The sequence below is a fragment of the Sarcophilus harrisii genome, chromosome 1 (genome assembly GCF_902635505.1).
Source record: "Sarcophilus harrisii chromosome 1, mSarHar1.11, whole genome shotgun sequence".
Classification (NCBI taxonomy): Eukaryota; Metazoa; Chordata; class Mammalia; order Dasyuromorphia; family Dasyuridae; genus Sarcophilus; species Sarcophilus harrisii.
Window position 1 is genome coordinate 646,051,565 of NC_045426.1, and position 21,161 is coordinate 646,072,725.

Here is a 21,161-nt window from a genome sequence, read left to right on the forward strand (position 1 = left end):
ATAACTTCTTAATCTCCCTTCTTCTAGCTTCTCCTGCTCAATCCATTCTCCCTGCAGTTACCAAAACACAGGTCTGACCATATCACATCCCTGGTCAAAAATCTTCAACTCTCCATTGCCTCTAAAACAAAATACAAACTCCCTAGGTTGGCATTTAATATCCTCCACAATTTGGCTCCTACCTGTCCAGACTTACTTTGTAATACTTCCTTTCATGTACTCTACATTCCTGCTAAATTGGCCAGCTGTTATCATGAACTTCACATTCCATCTCCCTCCTTTGCACAGGCTGTCCCTCATGCCTAGAATGTAACTCCCTCACCTCCTAAGGGAAGCTTTTTCCTAATCCTCCCTAGTTATTAGTGTTCGTTCCTTCTCCCAGGTTTTCATATATATATAAAATCTCCCTTAAAGCTGCCTCAGGTTCAAGGCATACTTTGGTTTAGTATCCATTAAAATATTTAGGAAGATGTGATCTGTTGTGACAGAAATCAATTTCTCCCTCAGAGATATTTCTCTTTCTCTTTCTTTCTTTCCTGAGGCAATTGGGAGTAAGTGACTTGCCCAGGGTCATACAGCTAGGAAGTATTAAGTATCTGAGGTCAAATTTGAACTCAGGTCCTCCTGACTTCAGGGCTGGTGCTCTTTCCACTGCATCACCTACTTGCCCTTCTTGTTTATTTCAAGACAGGTCAGATTTCACCTTCTGACGGTGGTTTTTCTTGATCCCTAACTACCCACCCACCCACTGCCAATGTCTTCCATTTCCACTATATATTATCTTATATCTTATATCTAAACATAATTGTTTGCATGTTTTCTCCTTTATCAAAACATGAACTCTTTGAGGGCCGATACTGTTGCCTTTCTGCCTTTTCCCACTGCTTAGTACAAGGTCTGTAAATACATAGTAAATACTTGGGAAACCAACTGAAGAATACATTAACTCAAAGCAAAAGGTGTTACTTGAAATGAAAAGCAAAGTGGGTAACAAAGGGCTAAATGAAGCAAAAAATGATCTTGACACCCAATTCCTTCCTTATATTCAAGTATGGAAAGAGGGCATTGATGCTGATCTTAATTGCTACCTTGAAGTTATAGAAGGAAAAGAGATACAAGTCATTCCAGTGGGGTGTTTTAGGTAAGTGTTTACAGTAGCAGCAGAGGGTTTACTGGATTTCAGCTCCATTTTGGGCAATCTCATTTTGCTTTTGTCGTTTTTGCTGCCCTTCTTCCTTCCTCCCCCTATTGATTGGAATTGGAATTGGAATTGGAAAACCAACTAATAAGCTGCTTGCTGCTCCTATTCTGCATGATTCTCCCTAGTTTAGTCCTCTTTCACTCTTGACCTGCCAGGATAGAGTACTGATCCACAGGTTCTGAGTGTCCCAAGATGATTTCTTCTCTGCTGGCCTCATACCCCTACTTCTTGGGTCAGGATTCAATTCACTGTATTGTAGGCTATGGCAGAGTGGGCAGCTCTTCCCTTTGCCTCTGTAACTCTGTTTCTTTTTTTGTTGTCTTCTGTAGAACAGCTTGACTTGAAAAATAGTATTTTCTTCATCCATTGGAGATCTTCAAGCAGAGGTGGTATGACTATTTTTGAGCTCTTTCCAGGATCTAGCTGTCTTGGTTAACTGAATAGATGCAAACTAGCTTACTTAGCCCCCTGTATCTTGGTGGTTCTAGATTCCTGGATCTTTACATCTTTTTCAGCTTTCACTGGTGCCATTTCACCATCTGCCTTCCCAGCTCTCTATTCATGTTATCTCATTATCTTCCTTCATATTCTATATTTATCCCCACCTGGATTAGCACCCTAACCATCAGACCTAAACCCCTGTCCTCTACACTTCCAGAATTTCTGTCACCAGACCCTGAGAAAGTTAATCTGATCATCTTTAGAATTCCTGCCTTAGAAGCCCAGACTTCTTGTTTAGGTACTATATGCCTCTTAAGTGAGCAGACTAGCCTATTATGTCACCTTCGCATCTCATCCAACTATTCACCTAAGCTATCTCTACTTACTTGCTGACAAGGTAATTTTAGGCAAATTAATAAAGTCAATAGTATCATTGCTTCTGGAAAGTGTCAGCTAACTGCCCAATGGATCAGTTTACCATCCCTGGGACTTTGCAGACCATAATTCCCTTCCTTGGCCACCACTTTTATATATGTATTTATATTATAGTGTAAGGTATTTAAGAGCAGAGATTGTTCCCCATATTTGTATCTCCAGTGCTTATGACAATGCCTGACACACAGTACTTATTAAATTTTTTTTCATGCAATCATTAATGTTGTAGAAGTTATTACTCAGATATAGATTGGACTAATTGATTTCTGAGGTTCCTTCTAATTTTTAGAATCTGGTTCTGTAACTCTTAGCCTGACATTTAAGGGCTTTCCCAGTAAGATCGCATCCTACCTTTCCAACCATATCTCATGACACTCCTTTACAAACTCTTTGATTAAGCCCAATTGGACATCCATCTTCTTGTCAGCATGCTACAAACTCCAGCTTTGCAGTTTGATTCTATGCAAAATCATTTAAACTCTTGAGAATGTATGAGTTATTATTCTTAAAAACCAACTGAATTGGGGCAGCTAGGTGGTTCAGTGGATAGAACCCCAGCCATGAAGTCAGGAGGATCTGAGTTCAAATCTGGTCTCAGACACTTAACACTTCCTAACTATGTGACCCTAGACGAGTCATTTAACCTCAATTGCCTCAGCGCAAAAACAAAAAAACCACAAAAAAAAAAAAAAAACCAACTGAATCTTCTGAGGCTTATTATACATATTATATATATAATGGAGACCCATTTAGCCCCATTGGCCAGCTCTCCCCTCCCCCCCAACACATTACTCCCCTCCTTACAGTCTTTGGGCCAGCCAAAATAGCCTTTGGTGTTTCTCTCACACAAGATAAATCATCTCTTCCCAGAATGCACTTCTTTCCCTCTCTCAGAATCCCTGATTTCTATCATCTTTCCTTAAGAGTTATCCTCTACTTGAAGTCTTGTCGGACTTCCCCAATTGCTAGTACCTCTCCACCAAAATCACTCTAAACTTAGTTTGGGTATATTTATGGGTATACTTATGTATCTCACTTGCTGAGTCAGGCAGTCATTCAATAAGCATTTAAGTGCCTACTTATATGACATGCACGAGGCAATCTCTAGGAATACAAATTAAAGCCAAAAAAAAAAAAAAAAAAAAAAAAAAGCCCCTGCCCTGAAGGAACTTACGGTCTATTGGAAACAAACAACTTAGCTTCCAAATATGGATATCAGATGGGAAGACATCTGAAATAGGAAGGCATTGTAATCTAAGCTCCTTTAGAACAGTCTGATTTTGTGTCCCTAGCTGAGGCCAGAATGCCTGGCACAGCAAATTGATTAAACAAGCTTATTAGGCCCTATGGATTAATTAAAATGTTTTCCTGGAAGCTTTCTGGTTCAGTCCCCCTTCTGATCTCACCAACTGATTATTCTAAAACTTCTTCAAGAAACATTGTGACTCTCTTCGCTTTCTGATTATGATACTCTCTTCCACTTGTATGCAGCCTTCTTGCATTTCGCAGCGCTTCCTGCCCCTCCCCGCTTTTGATTCGGTGACACTGGCCAAGCTGCTCCTAGAGTCTCCACTGGCTCTCCCCCAAGTCTGGAATGCTTTCTCCGGCATCAGCCCGGCTACCTGGCTTCTCTGGCTAAGGAGCCTCGCCCGGTCCTTAGTCCTGGGGCTTCTTCTCGGACACTCTCGCTCCCGCTCCTTCCCCTTATCCCGTGTGCCTTGGTACACAGCGGTTGGCGCGTTCTCCCCCCTCCCCCGTCCGCATTAAATTCTGAGGTTAAGGAGAATTGTTTTTTCGTGCACCCAGAGCTTAGCGCAGGGCCGGGCTCACGGCAGGGCGCGCTTAACTTGCTAACTGGCTAACACAACTCGCGGTGCAGCTCCGTCAGGTATCTTTCATGCAGTACTGGGCAGGATGCAGTCTTACTGATCGCCTGTGAGCTTTTGCCAGGCCGACCCTGGGCTGTCACCCGGGGCTCAGCAAAGAGCTCCGCACACACCAGGCACTTAAAAATGCCTCCTGGGGAGGGAACGAGCACTGCCCCCCTTTGCGGTCTCTCCCACTAGTGTCTCCGGAGCCCTGGCCGCTGCCCCTCAGCGAGTCTAGGGCTCCGGATCGGCCTCGGTCATCCACACGGCACCAGGTCCTGCTCTTCCCACTAGGTGTCGCTACGACCCCCTCCAGAGAAGGCGTTAAAGAGCATAACTGCGCTCACACCCTCACTTCTCCTCCCCTCCACAGAGCCACGTGTCGAAGCAAGGGCCCGCCCACCCCGCTCTGCGCAGGCCCGGCCAAGGACGGGCGGACAGACCACCGAGACTCGGAGTCCTCCCTACAGCCTATTGAGGCCCTAGGCGCATTCCGATCTAGGATTGGGCAGCACCCCCAAGGGGGGCGGGAATCTGGGGCGACACTTCCGGTCCGGGAGATCAGCCTCTCTCCGTGGGGGCGGTTCGGGGTCCAGTGGGGCCGGTCTGTGTCCACCGCCTCGGTCCCCGGCGCGGCCCCGGAGCGGAGGGTGAGTCCTGGCCGGCCCCAGACGTGGAGGGGTAAGAGGAAGAGTTCGGGAGGGTCCGGGGTCCCTTCCCCTGCCTCCGTCCTCTCCAGTCCCCTCTTCTCCGCCGCCTTCCCCCCTCCCCCGATTTCCCTGCTGCTCGGGTTCCCCCACTCTCTTCTTCCCCCCCCCCTTTTGCCTCTGCCGGTTCCTTCCGTTCCCTAGGGTCTCCCTTTTCGTGTCCCTCCTTCTTTCTCCTGCCAGCCCTTTCCCCTGGCCACTGTCCCTCTTTCTCACCTTCATCGGTCTCCTCCCGGTCCAGAATGCTCCCTCCCCCTCAATCCCTACTCCTCCCCTCCCCCTCGCTTCTGCCGTGTCTCTCTTACTTCCTTAGGCCCCTTCGTCTTTTCTCTCCCATGCCTGAGGCTTCTCCTCTCTCCCATGGGTCCCCTCCCCTGTCTCCAGTCCCCTCTTCTCCCCTCTGCCAACCCTTTCCCCTGTCCAGAATCTCCCTCCCTCTAGTCCGTACGAGCTCTCCTACTCCCCGCCCCCACGAACCCCCTCCCCTAGCCGCGGCCCCTCCTCGATCCCACTGGTCTCCTCCCCTGCTCGGGGTTCACCGTTCTCTCCTCAGCCCTGTGATTCCCCCCCAGTTTCTCGTCCTCGAAGTCTCCTCTCATCTTGTGGGGTTTCCCTTCTTGCCCCGTCCACCTCTCTCTATCCGCAGCGCCCCCCCCCCAACTCCCAGTCCTCGGTTTTCTTTCCTAGTAGGGTTCTCTCCTCGTTCCAGCTAGCCACCTCCTTTTCCTAGGCTCCTCCCTTCTGTTCCCCCATTGACTCTCTCTGCTCTCGGCACCCTCTCATTACTTCCAGCCCCTTCCTCTGCCCATAGGGTCCTCTTCTTCCCCCTCCACCCTCACCCCCCTGCATCGGCCCCTTTTGCTCCCTTTCCTGCCCAAGATTCCCTCAGCCTTTTCCCCGGTGGCCCTTTCCCCCACACGGGTACCTCACCTTTCGTCCCTTCCCTGCAGGGCTCCCCTTCAGTCTCTCATCTTTGCCTTTTTCCTCCTCTCTAGACCCCATTTCCCTCCGATGCCCACAAGTTCCCTTTCCTTCAGAGGATTTCCTCCCCTCCTGTCCCCTTCTCTCGACTTCTTTACCCCGCTCATTCATGGATTCCCTCCCTTTCCCATCTAACTTCTCCATCCTGCCCCAGGCTTACTCCGCCTTTTGCACAGAGGTCTTCCTTCTTTACCCGTCCAGATATCCCCTTTCTCTGAGGCAAGACAGTATTTTCCAGTGAAAGATGTTCTTTCCTCATCTGTCCCCTTTTCTCCTTCCCTTCACTCTACTCCACTCCACTCCAGTTTCTTTCCCCCCCTTAACAGCACCAAGCATTCCCTCTCCCTAGCCCCACCAACCTCCAAAGATTCATTCCCTTCTAAGTCCCTTCCTTTCCTCCTCTTTTGCCAGGTCAGGCATCCCCTCTCTCTGAGATCTGCCAGTTCCCTTACCTCCACAATCTTTTCCCAAATTAGCCTCCTCCACTGCACTAGCCTTCTCTTCCCCTGTCCTGATCTGGATCTCCTCCTTTCCAGCCCTTCTCTTCTCTGTCTCCCTGCTAATCCCCTCTACTTATCAGTCTTCTCCTGCCACCCTTGCCAAACCTCTTCTCTGTATGTGGGATCCTCTGCCCTACAGTCCTCTTCTTTTCCCACCTTCCAAAGCTTCTCTTCCCTCTACCAATTCCCTTTCTTTCTCCCTCTCTCCCCCTCCCCTGTCCCCTTTGTCTCTTAGAATCTATCTAGCTCTCTTTTGCCCTATTTCCCCTCTCCTCTTCAGGTGTCCAACCTTTCCCTCCAGAGACTTCCTTCCATGAAGTTTTATCCCTCCATGTCATTCCTTTTCCATTCTTTCATCTTTCCATCCCTTAAGTGTTTCTACAAGACAGAATCCTTAGAAGGGTGGGCTGGGGCTTGAAGGTTTAGGGTATTTTGGGCACTGCTCAAAGGGGAACAAGATAGACACACTCTGCATAGTTGGGTACAGGATTGACACTTTAAGGCAGACCCACCTTGTATTCACATAAATACAAACATACATTTGTTTGTGTCACACACACACTTACATTTCCACACTTAACGTCAGAGACAGAATCACTGCCCCAGGCACATTCAAACCTGTCCAGTCACAGCTGCACACCTTCCGTACACATGTTCCATAGCATTTAGGTCACACTATTTTCCTGAGTGCCTTAGATGTTAGGCCTCATTTAAGAGCACTCAGAGGTACTTTAAACTTGTGTTTTTGGGGTCAAACCTTTATAGTGAATCTGTATAGGTCTGCCTTGTGTTCAGTGTGTGAGTTAGTCTGTAGTGGCGGAGCTGTGATTTAGCAAGTGCTGTTTTTAGAGGCCCAATGATGTTACTAGATGTTTGCTTAGTTGGATCTGTTTTCTCATATAAAATGAAGGGTTTGTGCCATATGTTCTCCCAATTCCAATTCTTAACATTTTTCTTGATATTTGTGCAGGGAGGAAGAGCCCTGTGTTAGGTACTTGGCCAGAAGGAATCTGGACAGCAATTCTGTCCTCTTGGCGTAGAACCTTGTGATTTAGTGCCCTTCTCCCAGTCTTGAGCTTCAGGTGCCTTTGTGTTTGAGAAGTATGATTGTGCATATGTGGGAACCATCCAAGCTTCACATGAAATGATGGTGAAACAACTAAAGTAATTACCAGAACTTAAAATACCGGTTTTTCTATTAATGTTAACATCTCATGCATGTAAACTGTACTTTATGCCTTTTCAACCATTTTCTATTGAGCTTTACAACAAATTTTTGAGGGAAGAGATGATTGGCCTGATTTAATAGAAGAAGAAACCAGAGAAAGTGTTGTGCTTAAGGTCTCATACATAGAAAGTTAGTGGCAGTCAGGACTAGAGCTCAAATTTCCTGATTCTTGGTGACTTTCCACTTCCCTCTATTGTCTCTGTGTAAGGATTACCATAAGAGCTCAAGTCCATCAAATTTAGACTGAGGAGATAGAATTGCAATTAAATTCTCCCTTGGGTTCCATGTCACTTTTTAAAAACCATTTCTTCTCCTTCAGAAGTTGGAAGTGCTACTTTCTGAATCATTCCAGTAGTAATCTGACTATGCAAAGGACTGCAAAATCTTTTTCAACTTAGATTCAGCCCATTAAAATCTGAAAGGCGAATTTGAAGGCAAACTTTAATTGATGGTGAATTAAACTCGTGTTTTTGTTCTACTTGTCATCTGTGTCTATGCATTTATATTTTGTGTGTGTGTCTCCATATGTCAGATTCCCATTGATTAATCCATATCAGAAATATAATGAAGTGATTGATTTTCCCACTCAATTTCAATACAGATTTTAAAACAGCTATTCATGTTCCAAGGAATTTAGAAGACACACAAATCTTCTCCCTGTGCCCTATAGAGTTGCTCTGAAAAGATTACAGATCTATTTTTGCCTCTCTTGATAAACAAGTCTGCAGAAAGTTCACTTTTCTTTGGTGATTTTAATCCTTTACTTACAATATTAAGTTGAATAGATACCAAGGATTTATTTATGTATTAATTAGATGAGATAACCTTGAAGATGCCTCCCAACTTCATGAATTGTCTTTATTGCCTGGAAATGAAGTTGGAGCTAAAAACCTTTCCTGCAGATGCTGACTGAGTTTTCTCTGTGTCCAGGATGTACTAAGGCTTTTTGGGAAGGCAAAGAAGAAGGACATGTGGGCCCTTTCTTCCTGGGCTCTTAGAGTGGAAGAATGGATTAGAGATGAGGATTTGGGGTATCCTGTAGACTTCACTGGTTCCATGGTGTGCAGGTGCTCCTTTTATTGGTTCAATTCCCAATCTATCCTGTGGCATGACTGAAGTCCTCTCTATGACCAGTAACATGTGCTAAAGATTACTTTGTTGGAGTTTTTATATACTGTGTGTATTTAAACACTTCCCTTTCCTTTTTTGATCACATATTTTATGAGTAACACCCTTTTTGCCACTTCTCACAAGGACATTACCCTTGATAATATGCTACAGTTCACCTTATGTTCACCCTGTCCTTTGGATCACCCCTAATTTTGGTGGTTTAGAGACTGTCATTCCATAGTGTGCAGACTTACAGAGTCATTGAAAATTTTTAGGATGAGTATTTGATTTCACTATCTTTTAATGACAGAAACCCTTCTGTAAATATAAATTGGCAGCTGCTTTGCAGTTCACAGGCTTAAAGAATCGCTTTGGGCATTGAAAGATTAATTAGCATGTGCAGGGTCATACAGGATTCATCAGAGGTAAGACTTGAACTCAGGTCTTCTTGACACTGGTCATTATGCCTCTCTAAAATAATTTTTTTTTTTAATGTGGTTGTATGCCACAAAACTTCTTGAGATCATTGAGTGCTATATTGTCTTCCAAGCTTGTTGTACATCTGAAGTACTTGCCCCATATATATGAACTATCAGACTGTTTCAGTAGCCTGTTCAGGCATTTCCTCATATCATAATCTGCTCATATAAATTTTTCATCCATTTAATTTTCCCTATCTAGATTGTTCCGTTGCTCTTTTCTCAGCTTCCATGAAGGGATCCAGTAATCAAGTAGGGCTTATGTAATTAGTGCAATGTCATTCTATAAACAGAAACATTTGGAAGACCTCACCATGTACAAAGTTTTCCCATTCTAATTGAATCATGGCTTAGAATATTTCCATAACAACGGTGAATACCAGAGAACAATTGTATCCCTGTTTGTTGTCTCAGTTGATAATGCTAATCAGAAGATCTTTGAGTAAGTTACTTCCTGTTGGATCTAACAAATAATTATATAATTTTAACATATCTGTGGAAGATAACTTTTTGGAGTTACGGGTCTGGATTTTGTTATAATGGAACAATAAACATTTATCTTCAAAGTGCATGTAGCATGCTCAGGGAATTGTCACTGTAAGCAGAGGTGAGCCTGGGGAGTCTTCCTGGAGAAGTCAAGCCTTGAAAAGAGACAGGGAATGAAGTTGCTATGTGTGTTTTAGAGGGGCAATATAAAATATTTTGGTGATTGCTAAGAGGTTGCTGGATAAACTTAAGAATCAGCAGAATTTGCTGAAAGAGATGAACTTAGCTATGTACCTTATGGGCAGTTAACAGCAGCTAATTGCCCTTCATGGACACATTCAGTGCTCATAGTGATGCTGGAGATAGATCCAGGGACTATTCTTGTGAGAACTGGGGAATCCCAGAGTGACAGAGGGGGCACCATAAATCAGGACTGGTCTTCCACATATGCCTTTCTCTTTTCCCAGCTCTGGCTACTCACCAGGTTCTTCCCTGACTCCCTGAGGGGAACCCAGGAAACCAGGCAATGGCAGCAGAGCTCCTGTCAGTCGGGCCCCAGGTGAGCTGTTTTTCTGGAGACCCCATTCTGCAGAACTTCTTCATTCTTTTTTTTTTTTTAATCTACCTCTTTCTTCTGCCATGTTAAAAAAAAACAACAACAAGGAAGTATTTTTTAAATTTTAAGGGTATTTAGATGGCATAGTAGACAAAGTCCTGGTGTAGGAGTCAAGAAGATGTGAATTTGAATTCTGCTTCAGTCACTTATTAGCTGTGTGACCTCAGGTAAATCACTTAACCAGGGTCTGCTTTAGTTTCCTCAAATTTAAAATGGAGATAATAATAGCACCTACCTCCCAGGGTTGTTGTCAGAGTCAAATGACATAATAATTGTAAATCACTTTGTAAACCTTAAAAGTCATATATAAACATTAGCTGTTATTATTAATTATTCTTCTTGCTTTTAAATTTACAGTGTATTTTCCCCACAGCTATTTCTTTTGTGAACTAATGATGGAATCTACATTTTTAACAGCATACTGAGGCACATAGTGGTAGACTGACCTGCCACATAGCTTATAGGTTTTGAAGTTGGGATTTGAATCTAGTTCTCCTGATTCCCAAGAAAAGGCCCATAACTTTCCCACTGCAATTTGTAATTTTAAAAGGTATGCTTGGAGAACTAAAAACCAGCCAGTGACTTCCTGACTGATCTACAATTACCTCAGGTTCATCTCAAATTAATTAATTTTGTACAGATTACCTGACTATCCCAGGTCCATATTGGGAGGTAAATGTGGGGAAAACGTTTTAGAAGAAAAGATACAATATCTTTTGGACCAGTGTGGTCCAAATTCTAAGGATTATAGGGAATGATAGGGAAATGTTAACTAGCTAGGATAGTATAATAATTTTTTGCATGTCCTTGACTGAACTGAGTAGAATTCTTTTAGAAATCTTTTTGATTAACTTGATTTTATTATTTCTGTGTGCTTTTTTTTTTTCTGTGTAAATAAATACACTAGGAAAAATACATTTATGGTGTAGAGTGACTTCCTACTTATCTTTTAAAGCCCAACTGAAATGTTATCTCTTCTAGGAAACCTTCCTTGTTTCCCCTAGTTGGTAATAATCTTTCCCTACAAACTTCACATAGTATTTACCATGTAATATTATGTTTTATAGTTACCTGTGTTTGTAGTTTATCTTCAGACTAGATTGTAAACCCATCAGAGAGCAAGGCCATATCTTATCTAAACTTTATTCTCAGGGCCTTGCACAGTTCTCTCTACTTAGATACTTAATAAATGTTTATTGTCTGAATCAATGAATGAATGACTGGAGTGTAAGGTAAGGGGAGTGGGGAAGGCTGGAAACCAGAACACAAACACCAAATGTGGTAGTAATAGAAACTCTTTTGTAGATTTAGCACTATGTTCATACCTAGGGTACAATACTGAACTTTATTAGATTCAACTATATTGTATCAGTTCCTCAAAAAGAAATCCATTGATTCCTTAAGCAGCTCACTAAACAAGTAATGTGATCATGATGAATTAGAAATCCCAGTACAGAGAAAGTTTGACCTAATAGGTATTACTAAGACTTGGCTGGATGAGACCCATGACTAGAATATGAAAGAGGTATATTATTCAAATGAAATATGACAAATAAAAGGAAGGATGTATGTTAAATTACCTTCATTCAAGCAAATTTAGCCAATAAGCTTTTGGGGGAAGAGATGGGAGAGGGGCATTTGGAATTAAGTGACTTGGCCAGGCTCATACAACTAGTATATATTAAATATCTGACATCAGATTTGAACTTAGGTTCTACAGACTTCAGAGCCAGTAGTTTCCTGATAAACTTTTAAGTATCTACTCTGTGCTAGGAATCAGAAGACATAAAAAACAATTGAGACAGTCAGGAACTAGAGTGGAGCAGCATAGAGGAGAACATTTACAAAAAGAGGCATGGAAACAGAAACAGGAGTCCAGTTGTTTTCTGATTATATTACAAACCACCTGAACAGAAAGAAGAAATAGAGGAATTCAGAAAATATCATAAACTTAGCCTAGGTGCTAATTCAAATGATCAGGATATCTGATGGAGTTCTCTGAGGAAAGAATGGATCATAAGTTTTTGACTTGAAATTACTGATGGTATCTGTAAAGCATAGGTATAACTATGTCATTATCTTACCAGAAATTATCTATAGGATAAAATATGAAATCTTTAGCCTGCTATATAAAACCACACACAGACTACTCCCTGCCTTCCTTTATTTCTATATATTATCTAGGTCTTCACAGGAAGAAAATCTTTTTGCTGTTCTCTGATTTATTCTTTATCCTGCTCCCCACAAAACTTTCCAAACCACAACATATCCACTCCAACTTATGAGGTCCTCATCCTAAATTAAGCTAAGAATCTCACCTCATTCTTTACTGAGAAAATAGAAACCTTCCCTCCCCCCCTTTTCCCCTTTATATCAAAACCTCTGAATTGTTCTCACTGACCACCTTTTCCTCCAAGATATTTTCTCTTCTCTGAGTTTTCATACTATTGTTCTCTTTTGCCTATCTGACTACTATTCATTATGCTTTGCTATTTCAGTCCTTTCATACTTTTTTTTTTACCAAGGGTAGGATATTCCCCAAGGCTGTGTCCTGGGTCCCTTTTCTATTCTCGCTCTCTGTGCCCTTATGATATCTATGCAGGTGACTTTCAAGACTGTATATCTAATTTTAGCCTCTCCTGAGTACTGATTTTGCATTTCCTATTGCCCAATGTATATTTTAAATTAGGTAGTCCATAAATATCCCAGCTATCATTTTCTTTCCTCTTCCAAGCTTCCTTTTTTTGGTTGAGAGACACCGCCAATCTTTCATTGCCCAGTTTCACAGCTTTGACATTATTCTTTACTCCTCTTATGCTACATATTCAGTGAAATGGCCAGACTTGCATTTTTACTTCTACTACATACATATCTCATATCTGTTTATGGCCACCATCCAAGTTTGTGTTTACTTCTCACCTGAACTATTGCAGTAACCTCCCAATTGATGTCCTTGCCTTAAGCATTATCCCTCATCATGTACATAGCCATCAAAGTGATTTTACTCAGCTGCAGGTCTGACCGTGTCATTGTCCTATTTAGTAAAGTCCAATGTGAAAAGCTTTAAAATCCTTCAAAACCTGACCCTAATCTACCATTACAATCTTATATGTTGTTTATATGACCCACACTTAATTTGTCAGTAAGTGTTTAGTAACATACCAAATACTGTCCTGAGTGATAGTAAGACAAATACAAGGAGAAAGAAGGAAGGTTTCTCCCCCGAAGGAGGTGAGGAAGACAAAGGGTCTGTTGTAGAGAAAATCTGGACACTTGGGATTGCAACCTAGAGGTGGCTGGCCTGGGCTTTCTTCATAAATTGGAGGTTCTGAGAGGAGCCAGCCAATAAATAAAAGGGAGGTGCTTCTGATGGAGAAAATCCAGAGCTGCAGTGAGCTTCTAAGGTAAAGAAGTTTTTGGGCCTTGTGGAGGGAATGAAGATATGGCTGGCCTGAGTATTCTTAAAATAGAGATTCGGATTCTCTGTCCCATCTCTGCCTTTATACTAGGCACTCTCTTCACTTCTGCAGCTTATCTCTTTCAAAACTGCTTGGGTACTATCTTTGACATGAAACCTTTCCTGATTGCTGCAACTTGAATCACTATCTTCCCAGCCCCATCAAATTGACCTTGTATTAGTTGCATTTAGTTACATTGTCTCACCCCATGGAATGTAAGCACCCAGTAGTTAACAGTAGGTAGTAGGTAACAGTTTTCGCTTCCAGTTCATACATATTTCACTCCACTTAAATTGTCCTCCCAATCCTTGTTCAAATGTTTCCATACTATCTTCCTTAACCCCTGCCATCTCTTACAGTCCCTTAGTCCTCTCAAAACACAGTTCAAATGTCATCTCTAAATGAAACCTGATTCTATCTTGCTTCCCATGTAGTCATTAGGGCATTCTTCTTTAAATTATTTTTTAAATAGGCTGTATTTTCTTGTCTAGGTATTGTCAACCTCCAGAAGAATGAAAATTTGTGGGCAGGAATAGTCTTTCTCTCCTATCACTATTGCTCAATAAATGTTTGTTGAAGTTAATTTAACTCAGAAAGTAGAAAAATTTAAAGGGACATTTTATATGAAATGGATGGGGAGTTCCAAGGGAAATGACCTTTCCATCTTAGCCTGATTGATTGAGGGAAGCTGGGAATGGGCTGACTTGTACCTTAGATTTGGAGAAAACAGATTTTAAAGAGTTCAGAAAAAATATAAGGAGGATCCACTGGACTAAAGTTCCATAGAGGAAGTCAGTCCTCGAGGGACAAGAAGCACTCAAGCATAAAATCCTGAAAACACCCAAATAAACAGTGCTGAAGGAGAGAAAGGGGAAAATTGTCCGAAGTGACTGAAGCAAATACACAGAGAATCTAACCATCCAATTTCATTTTTCTAAAAGACAGGGACAATCTTTCCATTGATACTGCCCAATATTTTGTTACCACATGTGTGTTAACCCTAAAATAGTCCAAAAAAGAACCAAAAAGTTCATCTGATATTCAAATGGATTGATATGTCTAGCAAGATTTAAGAAAAATTTCCATAAACTAAGAAGAGGTCATAAAAGAGGCCAGCTCTTAGTGCCTTGTGTTAGTTAGGGAGGCAGTAAAAGTCACAACACATGCTGTCCAGCTAATTCAGGAATTTTTGGTACACCGCATCAGAAAGCAAGAAATGTTCCTCCCGTATGCAACAAATCTTACTCTGGGGAGAAATTTTTTTACAATGTTTCCTCTAAGAATCATAAAGTCATTGCGAAGAAAGCAGCTTACCTGGCCATCAGTCACTCATCCAAATACTGATTTGTGCATTTTTGTTTGTGTTAAATAAAATGTCAAACCACAATGTATATAAAAGATGGAAACAGAAGCAGATCAGAGAAAGGAAGACAACAGAGTGGGGTGGACAACACAGAATCACAGGATTTTAAGGGTCAGAAAGGACCTTATCATCCATTTAGTCCAACCTCTATATCACCTTCCAGACAAATGGCAACAGGTCTCTGCTTGAATGCTTATAAGGAAAGGGAACCTGCCACCACTTCTAAGGGTTACTGCTTCTCCTTTTGAATGATTCTAATTGTAAGGAAGTTTTTCCTGACATAGAGTCCAAATTGGCCTCTTTGCAACTTCCACCCATCACTTCTGACTTTACCATCTGTGAACCATGAACAACAACTATCTATTCTTTGAGTCTGGTTGTCAATCAGTACTGAATTCATCTAATTGCATTCTAACCTAATTCATATCTTTCCATTTATTCCACAAGATTAATAGGAGGTGATATTACATTTTTATAAAAAGTTTTGGAAAAATCTAAGTATTTTTTTCCTTTACTCCACAGTAATAGCATAAGATATATTGACTCTGTTCTATAGGATAGCCCTTCAAATACTTGAAGGCTGCTTTCATGTTCCTCTTGTGTCTTCTCTTCTTTATGCTAAACACTTCCAATTCTTTTTAATTCATAGCCCCTAGAAATAAACCCAGTACTCCAGATTAGGTTTTATTCCCCTTAATTCTAGTGTCTTCTCTTTGATGACCATGTCAAGTTTATCCTTTATATATTTTATTTAAGTTACATATTTAATATGCAGGTTGTTTGCATATTATCTCCCTCTTTAAACATAGAACTCCATAAAAGTGAGAGTTGTCTTTTATTTTTCTTTGTATTCTTTCTGCTTAGCACAGGTTCTCGTAAATAGTAGAGCTTAATAAATGTTTATTGACTGACTTAAATATGCCTTCTCCTTCTTGTACTTGTTAAGTTTATTTTTTGTGTGTGTGCCCAAGTATGGAACTTTACATTGCCTTTTTTAAAAAATGTCATCTTACTAAGAACTATTATATAGAATTCCCAATCCCTATATTTTTGCCCTCCTGCATTTTTTATTTCCTTCACAGGCTAATTGTACAATATTTCAGAGTCCAATTCTTTTTGTACAGCAAAATAATGGTTTGGACATGTATACTTATTTTGCATTTAATTTATACTTTAACATATTTAACATATATTGGTCATCCTGCCATCTAGGGGAGGGGCTTAGGGGAAGGAGGGGAAAAATTGGAATGAACGATTTGGCAATTGTCAGTGCTGTAAAATTACCCATGCATGTAACTTGTAAATAAAAAGCTATTAAAAATTTAAAAAAATGTATTTTTAGCAGTTAGAAAAAAATTTTTTTTTAAAAAATGTCCTTATTAGATTTAGTCCCTTGCTCTAGCCTGATTCTGCCATCCTCTGTGTTTGTCATCCTTACCACTTTTGTGTCATTTGCATATTTGGTAATCATACAATCTTGTCTTTATCCAAGTTATTGATAAAAATGTTAACACAGCATAAACTAAACACAGATCCCTAAGGTACTTGACTCTACTATGTTAGCATTTAACCCTTAACAACTAACTATGTTTTGAGTCTGGTCATTCAAGAGTTCTGAATCCATCTACTCCACAAGCATAATATGAGATGTTACATTTTAATAAAAAAATTTTGGTAAAATCTAGTTATACTATATCCATAGCATTCCCTTCATCTCCTAGTTTAGTGATTTTGTTAAAAAAAAAAAAAAGGCAGTTATGTTCGTCTACCATGTTCTATTCTTGATGAAGCCATATTGGCTTTGTAATCACTGCTTCCTTTTCTAAATGTCTCCCAACATCTTTTTATAGTCATGAATTCTAGAATTTTTCCATGAATCAAAGTCAAGCTCATTGGTCTGTAGTTTGCAGGTGATCTCTTTTTTCATATTTGGAAATTAGAATATGTCTTTTCTATTCTTATGTATAACTCCTACTTTCTATGATTTTCCAAAATCACAGTGGCTCACTAGTCACATCTACCAGATGTAATTCATCAGGTCTAAGTAACTTGAATTCATTAAGAAAACGGTAGAACTCTTACCTGTCTTGGATGCCAATCCCCTATGAGTCATTTTTGTTCTGTTGTTGGCAGTGCAAAGGTCATTCTTTTTTTTTTTTTTTTGGCAGAGAAAACAGAAGCAAAATAAGCATTACATAGTTATGGTTTCTCTCATTTGTCAATTATTATTATCACATCTGCCCTGAATAAAGGTATTGTTCCTTTTAGGTCCCTCCTTAGCTGTGAATCTGATCTTAATTTCTAGATTCTAGAATCTAGATTGGAAAAGAAGTAGGTGAAATGGAAGGGCACTTACTATGTCCCTCATACCATCTTAAATATTGGAATTCGATACAAGTTCATGTTCTGATTTGAATTCATAGTACATAAACAAGGGCTCGTATTCCTCTTCATTTCATAGCTGATGGAAAGGCCAGCAACTCTTTAGGCTCTGGCAGGGAAAGTAGCAGGACACATGACAAATCATGGAAGATATTGGGAAGTAGTGGCAGCCAAGCCATGTCAAGTCATGAAGCATTTATTAATTACCCCTTGTGTTCCAGCATTGTGCTAAGCACTGTGGATGGCAAGATAGACAATGAATAGTCCCTCATCCCAAAAAAACTCACAATCTAACAGGGGGAGATAACATGCAAACAATTGTATAAAGCTATCTAAAAGATAAATTGGAGATAATCATCAGAAGGAAGGCACTAGTTTTATAGGGGATTGGGAAAACCTTTTTGTAGATTGTAGCTGGGATTTGAAGGAAGCTTTGGAGGCAGAGATGAAGGAGAACATTTCAGGAATAGAGGTAAGCTAGTCAAAATGCCTGGAAAAAGAGTGTCTTGTTTAAGGAATGGCAAAGAGACCAGCATTACTGCATCAGATCACAGAGTACTAGAATGGGGGGAGATCAGAGTAAGGTTAAGAAGGCTGGAAAAGTAGGAAGGGATCAGGTTAGGAAGAGCTTTAAATGCCCTCCCCCCAAAAAAGAATTTTTTTATTTGTTCCTGGAGATGATAGATAACCTAGATAACCACTAGGATTTGTTGAATAGTGGGTCACATGTTCAGAACTGTACTTTAATAAGATCACTTTGATAGATGAGTGGATAATGGTTTGGATTCCTATTGAAAGGTCAATGGTTCCTATTTAAATAGTCTAGGTATAAGGTAATGAGGGCCTGTACCAGAATAGGGAGCATATACAAGAGATGTTACAAAAGTAGAATTGATTGGAGTTGACAACACATTGAATATAGGGGATGACTGATCGAGAAGTCAAGAAAAACACTTAAGTTCTGAAGTGATGCTCTTGACAGTAATAAAAAGGAAGAGAGGAGAGCTTTGGGGGTGGGGGAAGATGGAGATAATGAGTTCTCTGTTTTGGTCATATTGAATTTAATGTACCTATGGGACATTCAGTTGGAAATATCCAATAAATAGTTGAAAATATGAAACTAGAATCTGGAGAAAGGTAAAGGCTAGATAAATAATCTGAGAATCATCAACATTTAGTTAATAATACTTGGCAGATGTAAATAGTCGATAAGTACTTGTAGGTGCCAAGATGGGTCCCTTTCAGTGTCATCTTGAATCGAGGTGGGGCCACTATGAATATTCCCAGGACCTGGTTTTCACTGACAATCCTCATTAACAGTAAGTATAGTTATCCCTTCCATAATGCCAAGGGAGAGAGGGGTAGGAGGATGGTACCTCTTGAAAATCCATGTAAAAAATTTTTGACCATTTCTTCATACCAGAGAAGAAGTCTGAATTTTTTCCTTGTCTTTTATGGGTCTTTATTGTACCCTATGGAAAATTTATGTTAAATATATTAAGTAAAAATATTATGTGAAAAAAATTAAAAATAAAAAAAAAAGAGTTGATAATTGAATCCAAGGAGTTGAGAGATCACCTGGTTCTAGTCCAGATCTCAGTATTGATTAACCTCGGAACTAGGCTGTAGTTTGCAGTTAATCTCTTTTTTCATATTTGGAAATTGGAATATGTCTTTTCTGTTATTGTGTATATCTCCTATTTTGTATGATTTTTTTCAAAATCACAGTGGCTCACTAATCAAATCTACCAGATGTAATTCATCTAGTCTAAGTAACTTGAATTCATTAAGAAAAAAATAGAATTGTTATTTATCTGTCTTGGATGCCAATCCCCTGTGAGTCATTTTTGTTCTGTTGTTGGTAGTGCATAGAGGAGCTAGGCACTTTACTTCTCAGAGTCTCAGTTTCCTCATCTATAAAATAGAAATAGTGGACCCTGACTTGTCTCCTTGTGATTATGAGGATTAAATTAAAAAGAAGTGTATTCTTTTTGAAAACTGTAAAGTTCTATAGGAATTTTATTGTTGTTAAACAGTGATCAGCAGCCTCCTTGCAATGATAGAGTAAAGTTTGTGGTAGGGGTGTGCAGAATGATTGGCGTTCCCCATTTCAAGAATGTCAGCTTTTAGATAGGGAATAGAGACACCTGCCCTAAAGTGTATGGAATCTGAGTAGGATCCAGATCCAAGAAATATTAAATGACCCAGACTCAAGTTTTCTCTCTCACATATAGTAACTCTTTCAGAAATCTCTTCTGAAAGAACATTTCCTTTTCTGTTTTTAGAGAAAGTCAGTGAGGAAACATTAGAGACCTGGAAGATTATGGAAGTACCTAAATCCTGCTTATTCTTTCCCCTTTTGAAATGATTGAAGAGCAGTGTAAAAGAATGCTGGAATGATCAGAGTCTCACTCTTTAAATCGCAGCTCTGGTGCTCAGCAGCTGTGCAACTTCATCTTGTAACCTCAGTTTCCTCATCTATAAAGTGGAAATAATTTTTGTACATTATAGAGATGACAGTAAGGTTTTCAAACTTGTCCTCTAGAAATGTGAGTTACTCTAGTACCATTATACTTTTGTCATCCTCAGCAAGATCTCTGGCTCTAAAAATACTGTTCTTGTTAACCTGTACAAAAACATGATTGGCCCACCCAAACACACCTGCTAGATCAGTTGACAGTTGTGTTGTGTGACTCGATTTCAGCATTTATTCATCCTCCCTCCCCAGCTAGGATTCTGTGAAAAATTTAAGATATTAATCATTCCTTCCAGCCTTGCTTCCCATGCCATCTCTTTTAAGGGAGTTTTCCTGATCTCTAAGTTGTTAAATGTTCTTCCCTCCATTCCTAAAAGGAAATTACTTTGTATGGATTTTGTCTTTCCTTATGTGTATATGCTATTTTCCCCTTCCCTTCTTTTCCCCTACATCTACTAGGCAAATATAAAGTCCTTGAGGCAGGGGTAGTTTTAATTTTCTCTTTTTAGCCCCAGTGTCTGACATGCTTAGGAATTGTTTGATACCTGAGATGGACCTTGATATACCAAAAAGATTCCCTCCCATCCAGGTTGGGGGAGGGCAAGCAAAGCCTGAAGACTTGGAGGTCAGAAAGGGTGGGGACAAGTTTGGGGAATGATAAGTGGTCCAGTTTGACTGGAATGCAGAGTGTAAAGTGGAGAACTGTGAGATAAGGCCTGCCAGCAAGGCAGGTTGAAGCCAGATTACTGAGGTTCTGGAATGCTGAGGAATTTGGGGCTTTAACTGTTTTCTAACAGGAGAGGGATGAGATCAGAATTGTTCCTTAGGAAGATATATCTGGTAGCTGTGTGTAGGCTGGGTTGGGTAGGGCAGGAGCATTAATTTGGTAGCCATCCTCCTGATGAAGGTAATGAAGATCTGAACTAGGGTAGTAGCTAAGTAATGAATAAATGGATGTGGAAGAGACAAAATTGACCAGATGTGGCAAGGAACTGCATGTGGAGGGAGATGATGCAATTGACATGTCAGGAATATAAGCAAAGTATAGAAGGAACATGTGTCTCATTTGGCCCAAAGTGCTGGTGAGATGTAGATTGATGCCAGATTTAGGATAATATCATTTAGAGACAGAAGAGACCTTATGTATTCTCCAAGACAATCCTTCCCCACAATCATTTTATAATTAAAAGACCTGAGGATCATAGAGATCAGGATTTTTACTTTGAGTCACTCAGATAATAATTGGTATTTGATTTGTATCCAAGTCTTTACTCCAGATCAGGTTCTTTCCTTTATGCAGTTGTTCCTGTAAAGAGGTTAGAGTTGTATTGTACAGATGAGACCAGGGCCAAAATACAGATTTAGGAGTCACTTGCAAAGAGGTAATAGTTGAAGTTATGATAATGAATGAGAGCACAGAGAAAGAGAAT

General features: G+C 40.5%; 1 protein-coding gene across 1 annotated transcript in view; it reads left to right on the forward strand.

The window, feature by feature from the left end:
• Nucleotides 1-3,541: 3,541 nt before the first annotated feature.
• LOC105749397 (zinc finger protein 16) overlaps nucleotides 3,542-21,161 on the forward strand; it is a 57,385-nt gene continuing 39,765 nt past the window's right edge. The window contains exons 1-2 of the mRNA XM_031947723.1: nucleotides 3,542-3,812; nucleotides 4,144-4,595. Coding sequence (XP_031803583.1) covers nucleotides 3,542-3,812; nucleotides 4,144-4,595 — 723 coding nt within the window. The remainder of the gene's footprint in view (nucleotides 3,813-4,143; nucleotides 4,596-21,161) is intronic.